Source organism: Syngnathus scovelli, chromosome 10 (genome assembly GCF_024217435.2).
Source record: "Syngnathus scovelli strain Florida chromosome 10, RoL_Ssco_1.2, whole genome shotgun sequence".
Classification (NCBI taxonomy): domain Eukaryota; kingdom Metazoa; phylum Chordata; class Actinopteri; order Syngnathiformes; family Syngnathidae; genus Syngnathus; species Syngnathus scovelli.
Window position 1 is genome coordinate 1,653,708 of NC_090856.1, and position 15,185 is coordinate 1,668,892.

A 15,185-nucleotide genomic window follows, 5' to 3' on the forward strand; every position below is an offset into this window, starting at 1 on the left:
TCTAACCTTTGTTCTCCAAGAAAGGTCAATTGAGCTGGGTGAACTTTTCTGGTGACAGTTTGCTTTATTTTCTGAATGTTCCATTTAGTCCACCTCAACCTGTACAAGTACTCGGGATTGTTCACAAATCAAGGTTGTATGGATCTCCTCTGGAAAATTTGACAGTATTTCAGACAAAAAAGAGAAAATATGTGTTTGTAAAACGGTATTTTTATTTTATTTGAATTAATTTAAAGTTTTATCATTCATCAAAAATGTTCCGAAATATCATATTAACATGCAAACAGTTAAAAAAAAAAAAAAAATCTGAATTGTTTTGAAATAGGTACCTGTCTTACAATAGATGCAAATACTTCAGCCTGCCGGCTCTGTTATGTCGTCAGGCTCCCAAATTGCGATTTGTCCCACCAGGACCTCCCTCCCTCCCTCCCTCCCTCCCTCCCTCCCTCCCTCCCTCCCTCCCTCCCTCCCTCCCTCCCTCCCTCCCTCCCTCCCTCCCTCCCTCCCTCCCTCCCCATCCATCTGTCAAGCGACAGACATGTCACCTTGCTGAGTTAGGAATGTGTGAATAGCGCACTCAATCAAGCATGTCAGCATGGAGATTAAAGTCCAGGCACTTTTGCATGACAGCACCATTACCTGCACATCAAACGCTAATTTAAGCAAATTAATCTCACCCTGGATTTTTTTGCTCTCATTTTTTAAGGAAGAGGCTCGGACCTAGTCAATGACCCAATATCAGATAAATAGAAGCAAAATAAATGATTTTTGCACAATTAATTGATTTGATGTCATGGTAGTTTCAATAAAAAGAAGTAGCAAATACAAATTTGTATCATAGTGATAAAAATATATTGCTGTCAATATTTCTATGGTTACTGGCAAAATAATGAAGGTTAATTGAACACTAAAATTGTTCCGAGGTGTGATTGTGAGTGCGACCTCAAGCCGTTTTGGATAGATGAAATTATTTAGTGTTGAAATTGGTTTAATAAATTATTCATTGTTACTTTTTTTTTTTCTCTCTCTCGTCAAGGCCTATGCGGTCTACGATGAGGAAATCGGTTACTGCCAAGGACAGTCGTTTCTTGCGGCTGTTCTGCTTCTGCATGTAAGTAAACATGCGTGGATTGTCGGACAAATAGAAATAATAATTCAAAGTACATGTTGTTACTGTTGTTTTCCAGATGCCTGAGGAGCAGGCTTTTTGTGTGCTGGTGAAAATCATGTTTGAGTATGGCCTCAGAGCTCTCTACAAAAACAACTTTGAAGATCTTCATTGCAAGTTCTTTCAGCTGGAGAAGCTCATGCAGGTACATGGTTGGAATCGAGAGGATGAATTCATGCTTGGTAATATTTACAGCAGTTTGAATTTCAAAATTATGTTCAGCAAATTAATTAACATTGCTATTTGGACCACACAAAAAAAAAAAAACATCTCTCTTCCAAAGAAATGTCTTTAAGATAGGGGCCACTCTTTGATATTACTCAAACAAATTTCACATCCATTTAAATTTGAAGCCCATGATTAGATGCTGTTTGCAGATGTTCTTTGAACCACCCAGACTTCAAATATCGGCTTGCTGCTCATCAGTGATTTTTTTTTTCATCCTGCTGCTCTCTTTATGTGATGCATTTGGCTGCACTCCTTTTTGTGCATTTCTCAGGAATAAGCAGTTTGCTCTTAGAATCATACACCAATTAACGGAACAACAATTTTCTTGAAAGTACCGCCGTTCTTTTCTTTCATAAGGCATTGACCTACGAAACACTTTTCAGCAGAAAGAGCCTCGTTTTCTCCTGCATGAAAACTGACTTGCGGGAAAAATTCTTGGAAACCCAAAAATTGTTGTTTTCCTATTTCCAAAGTCTCCCAAGCTCTTCCTTTCTTGTTTTCTAGGAACAGCTACCCGATCTCTGGTCCCATTTCCATGTACTCAACCTGGAGGCACACATGTATGCCTCTCAGTGGTTCCTCACCCTCTTCACTGCCAAGTTCCCCTTATGCATGGTGTTCCACATCACCGATCTCCTGCTTTGCGAGGTATAGTGCAAGCTCTTTTGTCTATCTATCAAATAGGATGAGGCAAAAAAGGGACTTGTTTGAATCATCCGCAGCAGGTGTCAAGGCCCTAAGTAGAAGACACATGGTCCAATCCATGGTGTATTCACCCTGCCCTTTGATTTGATCCGTCTAATCAATAAAGATGTGCCTATCGGGCTTTTAGGTTGATAAAATGGTAAAAACAAATCTATTAGGAATCCTCAACGATTTACAAAGATTGCGTCTCATTTGTTTTTGTTTCTGGAGCTGTTCTCTTTGTTTTTTTAAATACATTATTAGAAAACTATAACTCATTTGGTTAAGGAGACGAAAGCATGAAAACAAAACCTCGTTAATATCATATCTCATGCATAAAATGATTCATAGGGATTTGATTTTTCTTTCTCTCGAATCATTTTAGCCCACTTCTTTAAGGTAACAATGCAAAGTGGATTCCTTGATTACAAAGGATTCAAAAATAGACCATTTTTGCCCCTCTGTTCGATCGTGACCCGTCTTTCAGCCTTCACTCCTCTCTTTTCTCATCCCTCCCTTCCTTCTTCCCTCCCACTAGCCCCCCCAGCAGAACAATAAGACGCTTCCCAGGTTTTTCCTCAGCCAATGAAGCGCATGATAAGAATCTGTTGCTTAAACCTGCGTCCTCATCTCCTGCTACTCTGACAGCTGTTCTCCTCGTGTATCATTTTCTCCACCGTTTTGTCTTCACTTTTTTCCTCTTAAGACCACAAACAAAATTTGTCCCTCGTTTGCGAGGACGTGCGCACGGCAGGTGAGCGCAATTCGGTTGGAGCGCCTAAAATGAGGAGGAGATTAAAAAAAAAAAAAAATCATTTCTCTTGTGGAATTTTTCCCGTTGAGATGCTCAGTGGGCTTTATGGTCTTGTGAGATATGCAGGGCAGTTAAAGTAACGTCGGGCAGTAATAAGAAAGACATCATCATAATTTACAGCTCGTTCAATGACATCAAATGTTTAACGTGCACATTACATTTAATTACTTTTGGAGGAATGTGTGTAAAACAGAATTAGAATATATTCCGCTGGATTTCATTCCACCTTTACTATTTATCCTGCAGTCTGCCCTGCCGCAATCCCAGCCCGGTTTTATGTATTTATCTTCTTTGTCCATTTCAATTTACTGTATTAACCAAGTTCTTACATGCGTCCAAGCTCTTGGATCCAGACTCAGAGTTGTAGCGCCATCTTGTGGCTAATCCAAGGTAGTTTATGAAGACAGCGCCCCCTCCTCGCTTTCCTTATTTTTAGTGCTGTCTGGATATTTTTAGCTCTGTGTTGCCATGTGAAATGATCACAGAGACTAAGGAGACGTGGGTGTTCCCGCAGAGCGGCCAACTTGATATGTGTTATCATGGATGTGAGACATTCTCCAAATTGCAATTTCACATATTAATTCCTGATTTTCAATGAGGCGGCAAATAAAATGCTTGGTTTTGTATTTTCATGATGACTGATGTGTTGCAATGTGTTGTGTTCCAGGGTTTGAACATCATCTTCAATGTTGCCTTGGCTCTGCTCAAGGTTAGTATTGCAACTCATTCAACTATTTATTTGACTATTTATCCTAAACAAGCTGTGACAGGTATGCAACCTGTCCATTCTGAGAAGATCAAATCAGTGATTTGTTTTCCTCTACCACTTTGTTGTTTTCGTCTAAGTGGTGTGCCATTCCTGTTTGTTGTGTTAGCAGATCTTCTTGCGGCCGGTCGTATTGATTTGTTCCGTCATATTGCATATGGATGGTCCTTTGTCAATCATCGATCATGTTTGTAAACATAATGCAGAACTTTTAAAAGCGCACACAGAACGAGCCATATAGGCTTGGTGTCTCTGGTATCGATTGGATTCCTTAATCATTAAAAGAAAAGAAGTAAGGCCTTCAACAACAGCACAACAATGACCTCAATGTGTTCAAAATGGATAAGAATATAAGAAATGTATAATATATACAGCAAATTATTGTTGGGGTATTGTATTGCCGCACAAGTTGTTCACATGTAGAGATGACTTTTTTTTTTCTTCCTCTATAAATACAGAAGTCCGTCCTTAGTTTTAGTTGACTATGAACATTTATTATCGTAATTGGTCATTTGTTTACCAATTGACATTTTCCTGGTACTATTTATCTTTGTCATAATTCTGACAAAATAATGACTCCTGTTCAATACTAGAATGTTTCCCAAGTGGGTGCCATACTGGCTATTGGGAACAAATGAGCTAGGTGCAATAGGATTCCACCAGCAGCTTCCTATTGGCCAGCCATGACGGCATTCTTCCCCCCTCCCTCCTTCCCTCGTTCCTCGTTGTGCTCTGGTGTCTCAGCCCCCTCCCTCCCTCCCTCCCTCCTTCCATCTGGGTCCATCCAGCTCCCTCCCTTTCCTGCTTCACCGTCATCACCCACATCCCTCCTCACTCCCAGAATGTAAGGTGTACCCATCAGCTATCTGGACGTGAAGGAAGAAAGCGTTTTTTTATTTTTTTATTTACATTCTGTTCTTGTCTGGAGCTTCTTCTTGTCGTCTTCCGTTTTTTCCCCTTCTGGATCCTTTGAGCCCAGCAGCTCTTGGTCCATATCTTCTGCTGGATCTATATTTTTGCAGCACGCCACCAAATGGATTGCAACATAGATGACCTGCAAGCTGCTAGCCGTTAGCTGTTAGCATCACAAAGTGACAGCGGTCTGGAAACACTGTGTGTTTTCATGCTTTTCTTTTTTTTTTTTTTTTGCTTTGCCTCGCCCCAGAAGCTGACCAGAACAATCGCTATGGATGACACGAGCCTATTCACTGACTCACAGATGCATCCATTTAGGCTGTGTTGTTGAGAATCAAATGACTTTCCATTTAAAGGAGCTGTCTGAAGGATCTGCCCACCACTAATGGAAATGTGCTTGAGGTCCATGCAGTGATTTTTTTTTTGAGTTGGATTTTTTTTGTCTACCTCCTCTCTAACAAGTGCCATACTTGTTGTTTTGCATTTCATAGACATCTTGGAATATTGTCAGCTTCATTTCAGGTGCAGCCTCCATATTGGAAGCGCCTTATGAGATGTTATTAGAGTTTGCAGGGAGAAGAAGACAAATGGTGCTGTTTGTTGGAGCAGCAAGCCACGTGTTGCGCAGCTTTGTTGCTTAGCAACCACACATCGGATCGTTAGCGCAGCAAGGTAAGAGTGGCTCGCAGGTAGAAGACGGCGTTATGCAACCAACGCCATCCCTTGCTCATTTTTTGACTCGAACGCAACGAGCGGTCACTTTTGGGCTCTGACAGTGGTGGGATGAAGACTCAGTCTTCTCTTCGTTTTGATTAACTGTGCCTGCGGTCACTCTGTCCTGGTTGTCCGGAGTCTTCATTTAGCGAGGCTCCATCAGTTGGACTCCTCGGTGGATATCATTGCGGCGACTTCATCTCATGCAGACCAAGCGGGACCTTTCAGACGACACGCTGGAGTCATCGGCTATCCCGAGCCCAAAGAGGGACTCCCCCTCCCCTTTGGCCTCCCCACTATCGCCTTTGCCCTCTCCACCTCCTCTTTCGGCCCCTCTGCAACTTCCAGCCGTGCGAAGGGCAGTGGAGGATGGAGAGGGAACGGCAGAGCAAAAAGCCCAAAGCAGTCAGGCCTCGGCGGATTCCTTCTGTAAAGTGATGGATCTCCTCGGGATGGGACATCGACTTTTTGTCCCCAAGCTGCTGGCGGTGAGACGGGGACGAAAGTTTTCTGTTGTTAGTCCGGTTGGCTGAGTGTATGATCATATTAGCTTTCGAAAGTAGGACCAACTGGCACAGTTCCCCCACAAGATGGTGGTATTGATGTGTTTCATTTGGTGATATTACCCTTTACTTTAATAATAAAAATATGATTATTATTTGACTAATATTTGCCCCTCCTCCTCCTCCATCCGACCCGACTTGTTTACCTGCAGACATCCAAGGAGGATCTCTTGCAGGCCGACTTTGAAGGGGCTCTGAAGTTCTTCAGAGTGCAGCTGCCCAAACGCTACAGAGCTGCAGAGAACGCCAGAAGGCTGATGGAACAAGCTTGCAACATCAAGGTTTGCCTCGTCTTTTTTTTTTTCTTCAGATATGCTGCGAGTTCCGTGGATGCCGCTGACCCGTACGCAAAAAATGTCATCATCCTCTTGACTTATGGCATTTTGAGAATTTGCTGAGGTCATAAACTAATACATTTTTGAGATCCGTGTGAGAGAGAGAGAGAGAGAGAGAGAGAGACAGAGAGAGAGAGAGAGAGAGAGAGAGAGAGAGAGAGAGAGAGAGAGAGACTTTGCAGAGAAAGAGAGAATAGATAACTTTGGCTCTCTCCTCCAATCATTCCCGTGTTGCTCACCTTGAGTCAACATCGTTAATATTTAACATGTCTGGCATTCTTCTAGTTTACCATCCAAAGGCAAGCGTTTATTTAGTCGTAGTGATCTGTTTGAAAGTTTACTGGTTAAAAAAATCAAAACGTTGATATTGTATGTTGTCTTTGCCTGAACAAGCTTTCATTTCTCAAATAGATGTGGTTGTCAACTCTATTTGTTTATTTAAACCTTTAAGATACCTTTGCCAAAAATCCAAAACCACCGAAACAAGTTTCTTCTCCCTCCCCCCCCCCCTTTTTTTTTTTTTTCTTTTCAGCCAACATATAAAGCGGATCAGCTGAACTATATAAGCTGCTTAAAATAGCGAACACATTCCCTGCCACCTTGGCTTGATCAGCTCTACTTGTCGGGTGGCTTAGCTTTTTGGGAGGATTATGCCAAGTATTTGAATTTCTCAGGATCTTAGGCGTCCTTTGGACCCGAGCTAATATGACGACTTATTTATTCCAAAGTCATACGTGTGCATATGTGTATGCATTCCTTTCAAGTGATCTTTCACATTTTATTTATACCACTTTGCTCGTGTCAAACAAATATAAATGAGTGTGCACTTCAGTCCTTTGCATTTGCTAAGAGGAAGCATCATAAAGTATGTAGTCAGGAAAACAATTCATTCTACTTGACAACTTCCCTTTTATGTTCCTCGAGTGAAGGTGTGAACAAAGCTTTAGAAATAGTGATGTGTTTTTAATGAAATAAATATTAACGACTGTCGAAAAAGGAGCGCAAAAAGATGAGGAATTCTGTCAGCGGAAATGAAGAAAAAGCAAAATCTTCCTTTGTCCTCCACAAGGAGGGGATTGGAGGGGGGGGGGGTTGTTCACACAAACAGGTGTGTTGTACTGTTCGCTCACTTCCCCCATCCATCCGCCCGCCCACCACTCAGTGGGCAGGGCTCCACTCCTGAGTGAGAATCTCTTGAAAGCAGCCAGTCGCCTGCCTGCCTCTTTTGCGATCAGAGAGAAGCCCGAGCTGTCAGCCGCACTCACTCTCTGACGCCATCCGTCTTCCTCATCGAGGTTGATTTCTTCTCTTCCGCTTCCTCCTCGCCACTACGAGCGAGTGAGCGAGCGAGCGAGATGATGCAGGAGGTGTCCATCGTGGTGGCATACGATGCTCACGTTGTCGAGCGGCCGGGCGAAGAGGACGCTCTGGCCCGTATGATTGCTCACTCCAGACCTATCAGAGCACCTCGACCTGTGGTATGTCTGTTCCGTACTGGCTGGATTCGGTTTGCGCTATAAATAGCAATTTCAGATGCTAGTCACTTGTTTTATTCTTTGCATATTTAACACAAAGTGGAAACTGCGACACGGCAATTGTTAAAAGCTCATGTGTCTTATTTTCCTCCTGGGAGCTTGTTGGATTTTTTTGTCAGTCGGCTCGACTCCAAAGTTTCTTTCAATTACAATTCATTAAGTATGAATTTGGAATCAATGGAGACATTGTGGGAGCTGGTTTGTTTGCCTCACGTGGCTAATTGAATTCCATGGCCTAGTTTTTCATGGGGTGTCCACTTGCTTTTGTCCTTACTTCAATATTCCAACTCCTCTGGCCTCATCACCATCCATCGGCGTGCGAGCGCGCTTAGCAAGATAATACCCGTCCCAGTATGGCACCAGAGCTAGAACACGTGATCTCCACTTGGGGACCAACTCCAATTTCACTTGCAAGGATTCAGGTCATTCAATGGCTAAGTGGCCTTGGTACCATATCCTGCGGCAGGCATCCCAACATTCCATACTGAATAGTCATTATTTTGCAATGTGAGATTGGCTCTTTTGAGAAATGCATGCCTAATTGCGTGTGTTGTAGTTTATTCCAGTAAGGGTGAGGAAACGGTTATCTTTATTGCCCCTTTTTCCACGGCTCGCTCTGTTTTCCACCGCTTCAGTAGTCATGCAAAAGTATGAAAAACAAAGCTCAGTCAAAAAGACAACAATGATTTGTGTCTGTTTCATTCTTTGCATTTGGAAAAGAGAAAATACACAGCAGCAAAGCAAGCTAACATTTAAAATGATGCACCAATTCCAAATTTGTTGCACAATACTTTACATCATCTATATGCTCTCAAAAAAGCACAAAATATGTCTACTGCCGGGTCATGATGTTAAGTCATTCAGTGCCATTGACGTTTATAGACGTGTTAAGTGGTCATCTTAGTTTGTAGGGATATTGAATTTCAGCTCTGTGACTCAGGTGCTTGACTTGATAATATAACAAGACACAAGGAAGCATCAGAGAGGATGAAACCATGACCACAATCCCCAAGAGTAACACTTGGCACAATGGCGATGTTGTTTCCGCACGTCTGAGATCAAATTACACATCTCAATATCAGTGTTGTTTTTAGGTTGTCTTTATTTTCTCAAAATAGTCAATGTCGCATTTGTATTTTTAATTATTTGTTTTTATTATTTCAGGGGCGATCGTCCTTTAAAAGCCACTTAGAGGCAAAATTCAGCTTTTTTTTTTTTTAAGAATATCTTTAACTGAGCTAAATGAAGTGCTGTTTGCTTTTTTTAGGTCAACACATTTTAGCTAAACCACAAAGTTTCTTAGTCCATTTTAATACAGACAAATTTGTGTCAAATGAGTTCAACAATAAATGCGGCGTAATCTATCTTGTAACTTTCTTCTTAAGTGCACGCTCTATTCTAACATTATCTTAAAAGTCTTCCGTTGATTTTGCAAAAGTGAAAACTAGAAGCTGTGTAACACAAACCACAATACCACAATGTCGTCACAAGAAACAGTCACCGTTAGGGATGACAGTTATTTTCTTTCCAATTATTATTTGCTTTTATAGGCAGTGACTCTTTATTGCTTGTGCGGTAAATTGCTTATTTTCTTTTTTAGGTTCCAACCAAGAAGCTTAAGAAATTTGAGAAAGAATATCAGCTGCAGAGAGAGAGCCAGCTACAGCAAGAAGACCCCATTGACAGATACCAGGTACTAACACACACACGTTTATTTTATTTTATTTTATTTTATTTTATTTTATTTTATTTTATTTTATTTTTGCTTATTGTGCTCCAGCACTGCAAACCTAAACCTAATTTCCAAAACGTTGTCTACATTATTGTTTGTTAAATTGAAACAGTTTAAACATTCTTATTTATTCCCTCGCATCACTTTTCAAGTGTATTTCTCAGTTATTTTTAGCATCAGGCTTAAAATTAGACTTCCGTCATTGTTAAACATCTATCATATCTATTTTAGGTACGCTCAAAGACCCTTTTTTTTTTCTTTATATTTTGTTTTTTTCCAAATCAGTAATTAGAAGCACCAATTCAATTCTATTCATTGTGACCCTGAGTAAGTCATTTTTTTTCTTTTCTCAGGCCACTATTATTTTCTGTTCAAGTAAGAATGTGTTTGCTTAGATAAAATGAAATAAATATACATAAATAATATTTATTAAAATATAAATAAATAAAATAAATATCATCAAATCAAAAAACCTTAAGACTATTGAGAATTGTTGACGACGTGAGCGGTTGACAAAACAGAGTTGCCGTAGAAACTATAAGCTGCTGCTTTTCGAAAGAAGGAAGGAAACGTTTACTTTTGATAAGTAGTTTCCTCTTCCGCCAACAGAGAAAGGACCCAAGGAGCAAGTTCATTTTTCTTGAAGGAGGGATACCATATCACCATTCGCTGTGCTTTCTTTTTTTTCTTTGCGATTTTACATTTTCTTATCTTGGTTGATCAGATTGACAAAAGCCAGAGTAGGGCGAGAGAGAGAGTGAGAGGGAGAGGGAGGCTGGAAATTCTTGGACACTCCTATCAGGATCATGCCTTAAAAGTTTACTTTGTGGTGCTGCAGCCTCCATAGCAAGACTGGATTACCGATCGTGGTAAGATCTTTCGGCTTCCTCTGAGGGTTTCTTGTAAGAAGATTTGGCTATTGATGATTTCAACATGTGATATGAGGCAATTATGTTCATTTCCACACTGCAAACATCTGAGAGAAAAGCAAAACGTGTGGGCAGCTTCTGCAGGAGAAATGACCATGATTGCTTTAATGAGACTGACAGGAAGCAACAAATTGGATTACAAATTCAAACTAGTCTGTTACTTCTAAAAAAAAAAAATGCACTTTATCCAATCTCTATTTATAAATAGAGTTTGTCAATGTTTGTATGTTAGCATCTAAATTGTAGGAACTAAAGAGATGGTTGTCTTATAAATGTTTTTTGTGTCACGTGGCCGTGTTATAATTAAGTCAACGGTGTCATGTGAGAGACCTTTTAAGGCAGTCATAAGATTCCAGTGATGGCTCACAATAGCCTTTTTATTTTTACATTAGATTAGAATTTTACATTTAATCATTTTTAGCAAGGACACAGAGAAAGAAAGAAATTGCGGAATATGATGGAGAATTTTTATTTTATTTTTTTCTATTGGGTTTCAGTGCATTTAAGAACACAAAAACAGTTCTTTTTTTTTTATATATAAAATGCAATTAAATCATATAAGAACACTTCACACTGTAGTTAATTTGGCGATATCTCCAGGGGGCCTCTTCTCATCATCTGCCACGTGTGTTTATTTTTACAGAGGGAGAACCGCCGCCTTCAGGAAGCCAGTATGCGTCTAGAACAGGAGAACGACGACTTGGCCCATGAACTGGTCACCAGCAAGATTGCCTTAAGGAATGACCTGGACCAGGTAATCACACAGGAACTCGTTCCAGGTGGATCATCCAGTCACCCTTTGTGGGTTTGTGTGCATTCAGGCAGAAGACAAGGCCGATGTTTTGAACAAAGAGTTGCTCAGCACAAAGCAGCGTCTGGTGGAGACGGACGAGGAGAAGAGACAACAAGAGGAGGAGACTGCTCAGGTAACTCTGCTCCAACTGGTTCGGGAGCCGTGTTTTGATGTCATTGTTTATTTTGGATTTCATCAGCTGAAGGAAGTCTTCAGGAGGGAGCTGGAGAAAGCCGAGCTGGAGATCAGGAAAACCACAGCCATCATCGCCGAGTACAAACAGGTCAGCAAGTATTAGTTTCTCCGGCAAAGCATCTCCTTGAATGCATGATGAAGTTCACGTCTCATTTGTTATCTAAACAACTTGGTGTGTGCTTCAGATTTGTTCCCAGCTTAGCACCAGGCTGGAAAAGCAGCAGGCAGCAGCAAAAGAAGAGCTGGACATTGTCCGGGTGAGATTCCTGCAAGAACATGATATGGTTAGTTCTTCTCTAACCTGCGTGTGTTTGTGCGCAGAGTAAAGTCACGGGTTGCGAGCACTGTCGAGAGTTTTTCACCACCTTGGGTTCCCTGCAAGTGTCGTCTCCCACCCGTGACGACACCAGCTCGGAACCGCCGGACGAGGAGAAGGACGGACTGAAGGAGCAGCTCAGGGAGATGGAACTGGAGCTGGCGCAGACCAAACTCCAGCTGGTGGAGGCCAAGTGTCGCATTCAGGTGAGAGGCACCGAAATCTTTCTATTGCGCAATCCGATACACGCTCTGGAGAATTGTCCTCCTGTGGCCGCACGCAGGAGCTGGAACACCAGCGAGGGGTGCTGATGAACGAGATCCAGGCGGCCAAGAACTCTTGGTTCAGCAAAACCTTGAGCTCCCTCAAGAGCTCGGCCTCGTCTTCGTCCACTGCCTCATCCCAGAGCCCGTGTTCTCCAAAGGAAGGCCCCGCTTAGGGATGCTCTCCTCATGGCCTCAGCGGAGACATTAAGTGTTCCTTTTCTGGCTCTTTGGACTGCGACAAGAGAGGAAAGTGAAACAAATGGGAGACTGCAGCTGGCCTGAGTGAATCCATACTAGATGCTTTTATAGCCCTCACTAAAACGCCAGATGGTGAGGTAATACTGCTTTTACACAATTGGAGTGATTTCATTTGAGTGTCCAACAAATATTGTTGTCTACGTTGAACAACACAACCTTTTTGAGATTCTTCTCCATAGAATTCTAACTTAATGTTCTCACGTATGTTGAAAGATTTTTTTTTTCTTTTTCTAAATAACATTGTACAGTTCTTAAAGAGGTAAGAAACGTTTTTATTTTCCTTCTTTGTTTTTCTAACGTTTGAAATGTTATTGTGATCTCTGTAAGCACAGCGTGTCATCGTTCTGGTGGAGTCCAAAACGACGTGTGCAGACCTTCTTGAGTCGCTTTGACTTTTGCCTCCCCACTCAGGGGTGTTCTTGGACTAGGTCATGCCATTCTACATTTTATTGGCTCTTCACATATCCGGTTGGTGCCTGCAAGCATTTTATTTCTCTTCCAAATGAAAGCCATCATGTTGAGGAACATGATCTTTCCATAAAACATCCGACATGTTTGCTCACTGGTTTAGTATTGACTTTCAAATAATTCCCTTTTAATTTCTTCCTCTAATGTTCCATTTTTATTGCCAAAATTTGAAATTTGCACGACTGCACCTCGTTTGATTTTTTAGCCTACACTGAAAAAAAATGGACTCAATTTGATTTCATCAACTCCATTTTGAAGTAGATTCAAGATCTACTTAAAAATATGTCGATACAGATGATTTTATTTTCTGCAATCGCTTGATGAAATAAAATTGAACTCATTCCACAACTTTTTTGTGTGCATAAAAAAAATAAATACCTCCAACTGTTGTGGGAATGGAGCGCCCACAGTGGAAAAAAATTTGTGCTCCTCTGCTCAGTGCGTACTACAGCCAAAAACAAAATGAAAAAAAACAGGAAAGAATTATTATTTAGAAAGAGAGATTGAACAAACGATAGCACATCTGCCTCTGTGCTTTTTGTGGGTTTTCTCGGGTGTTCCCAATTTCTTCCCACGTTCCAAAAACAAGCATGTTAGCTAAATGGTCCATAGATGTGAATGTGAGCTTGAATGGATATTTGTCTATATGTGCCGTGTGATCGATTGATTGATTGATTGACTGATGACCAGTCGACTACCCGCCCCGATTCTCAAAACAAAGTAGAAAGTAGAAAATATCCCCTTAGTATAAATCAGCAATTGGAATTTTAAAAAAAATAAGCTTTAGCAGTTATCGGACTCCATTTTTGATGCCAACACGTTTGATCTTTTCCACTGGCTGCTTTTTCGTTGCTGCCAGAAGCTGTGCGTTGTGCCATAGCAGCCTCCCCTGGTCCAGTTGGGTCCTGTTGGCAACCTGTTGGACTCTCCCTCAGTGCACATCAAGTAGCTGGTGGCCATCAGTTGGCCTAACTGGACCAAACGCACCAAAGGGAGGTGTTGACGTTTCCGTTCACATTCCTTCTGCAGGGTTGTGAGCATCCCAACAACAAACCTTGGTCCAGACCCTGATTTTCAGGTGTAAGATTTCAGAGTTCTATGAAGCACAGAACCTATAACTGAGGGTTATTGTTACAGCTGGCAGTTTCTAATTCACTGTAATTCACTTTGAGAGACTGTTGCCGTTATCCAAATGTCTTTGCTGTTAAGTCACTGTCTGATCTGCATTAATAAATGTCAATGCTTCTATTCGTCGGTGCTCTTTGAGCTTTTATTCCATTTTACAATGGTGCAGGACATTTTGCTCTGTAACTGAAGAGTGAAGAGGCAAATATAGAAAGGCAAGTTGAGTGGGATTTGTGCTTATGCAATGTACACTATAACTGTATGTCCACTAGAGGGAACTCTACTATCGTGCTGAGAATTGCAGACTTCTAAAATGTGCCTAACTTTTTTTCTCAAGTGAGAATGAATGGTGAAATCAGTTTGCACATATCTTTTAAATTTTAAAAAAAACAGCCATGGACATTCTTGCAAAAAAAAAAACTGAAAAAGTGTCAAACATATACACCCTAAGGTTCTTGCTCATGTTTTTGAAGCATATCCATTCATATAGCTCACATTAGAGAGGCCAGAGTCAGCCAACAAAGCATTAATGAGACACTTGGTATTTGCTTTTGGCAGCTGCAAGGCAGACAGGACGTAATGTTCTGTGCCATGTCTGGACCATAGATAGACTGACTGACCATCTGATGGTCATCATTACACCCAGATGGGGCAATCGAAGTGCTGGGAATGTAAAAGTCACCCAATGGCTGAATGTGCAATCTGAAAACTGATTGTGTTGTTGTGCTCCTGATATTTCAGATGTTTTGCAGACTCCTCCCATTGCTGTAGCTGCTCCTGCCGCACATGATCTGATCCATTTTACAACAGTAACGAGATCCTCTCCGAGCTGGATTTGTCACAGTCACACCTTCTTCCAGCAAAAGCCTATTTTACACTATATGTCCTTGAGGACCATGAAGTCCACTTGAATCTTAAAGGTTTGTTGATGTGAGCGTGACAAGCCTCTGTGCATAGCAAAGTCAACGTAAACAGAATCCCTGCAATGTAAACCGTATCCCTTATGCTGCACAAGCAACTTCCTGACTCAGCATGGAAGTTGGACATGCAGATTTATGACCGCCCTGCACGTGCGTGACTCGCATCCGAGCAGCCAACTTCTGAAAAACAACTCAGTATGGAAACATCGGAGAGAGAGAAAAAAAACAATGTGCCGGGATTTGATTTGTTAGGAGAACAAGTACAGTGTGATAAATGCTAATGACATGATGGATGCTACAGTTTTGTTTACTGCTCATCACAATGTGCTCGCTATCTCTCCTGGATTGTAAACAAGCCTTAATTAGAAAGGGGAGCTATTTGATTTCTCGCTGACATCAGAGCTGCGTGTTTGTGCGCACAAAGTGGGTCACAAGAGCCCACAAATAAGGACCATGAAAAT

At 41.4% G+C, this 15,185-nt stretch overlaps 1 protein-coding gene across 4 annotated transcripts in view; it reads left to right on the plus strand.

Moving 5' to 3' along the window:
- Positions 1-13,927, plus strand: part of rabgap1l (RAB GTPase activating protein 1-like) — a 39,943-nt gene extending 26,016 nt beyond the window's left edge. For 2 of the 4 annotated variants that reach the window (XM_049728995.1, XM_049729003.1), the window contains exons 15-26: positions 1,037-1,111; positions 1,188-1,313; positions 1,901-2,044; positions 3,562-3,603; positions 6,005-6,133; positions 9,323-9,415; positions 11,027-11,137; positions 11,205-11,309; positions 11,376-11,459; positions 11,557-11,628; positions 11,693-11,893; positions 11,971-13,927. In XM_049728995.1, coding sequence (XP_049584952.1) covers positions 1,037-1,111; positions 1,188-1,313; positions 1,901-2,044; positions 3,562-3,603; positions 6,005-6,133; positions 9,323-9,415; positions 11,027-11,137; positions 11,205-11,309; positions 11,376-11,459; positions 11,557-11,628; positions 11,693-11,893; positions 11,971-12,126 — 1,338 coding nt within the window. In that variant the 3' untranslated portion in view covers positions 12,127-13,927. Of the gene's footprint in view, positions 1-1,036; positions 1,112-1,187; positions 1,314-1,900; positions 2,045-3,561; positions 3,604-5,411; positions 5,778-6,004; positions 6,134-7,401; positions 7,666-9,322; positions 9,416-11,026; positions 11,138-11,204; positions 11,310-11,375; positions 11,460-11,556; positions 11,629-11,692; positions 11,894-11,970 lie in introns of those variants that run through there. The other 2 variants (XM_049729013.1, XM_049729021.2) reach the window with 2 other exon arrangements.
- The last annotated feature ends 1,258 nt before the right edge of the window (positions 13,928-15,185 follow it).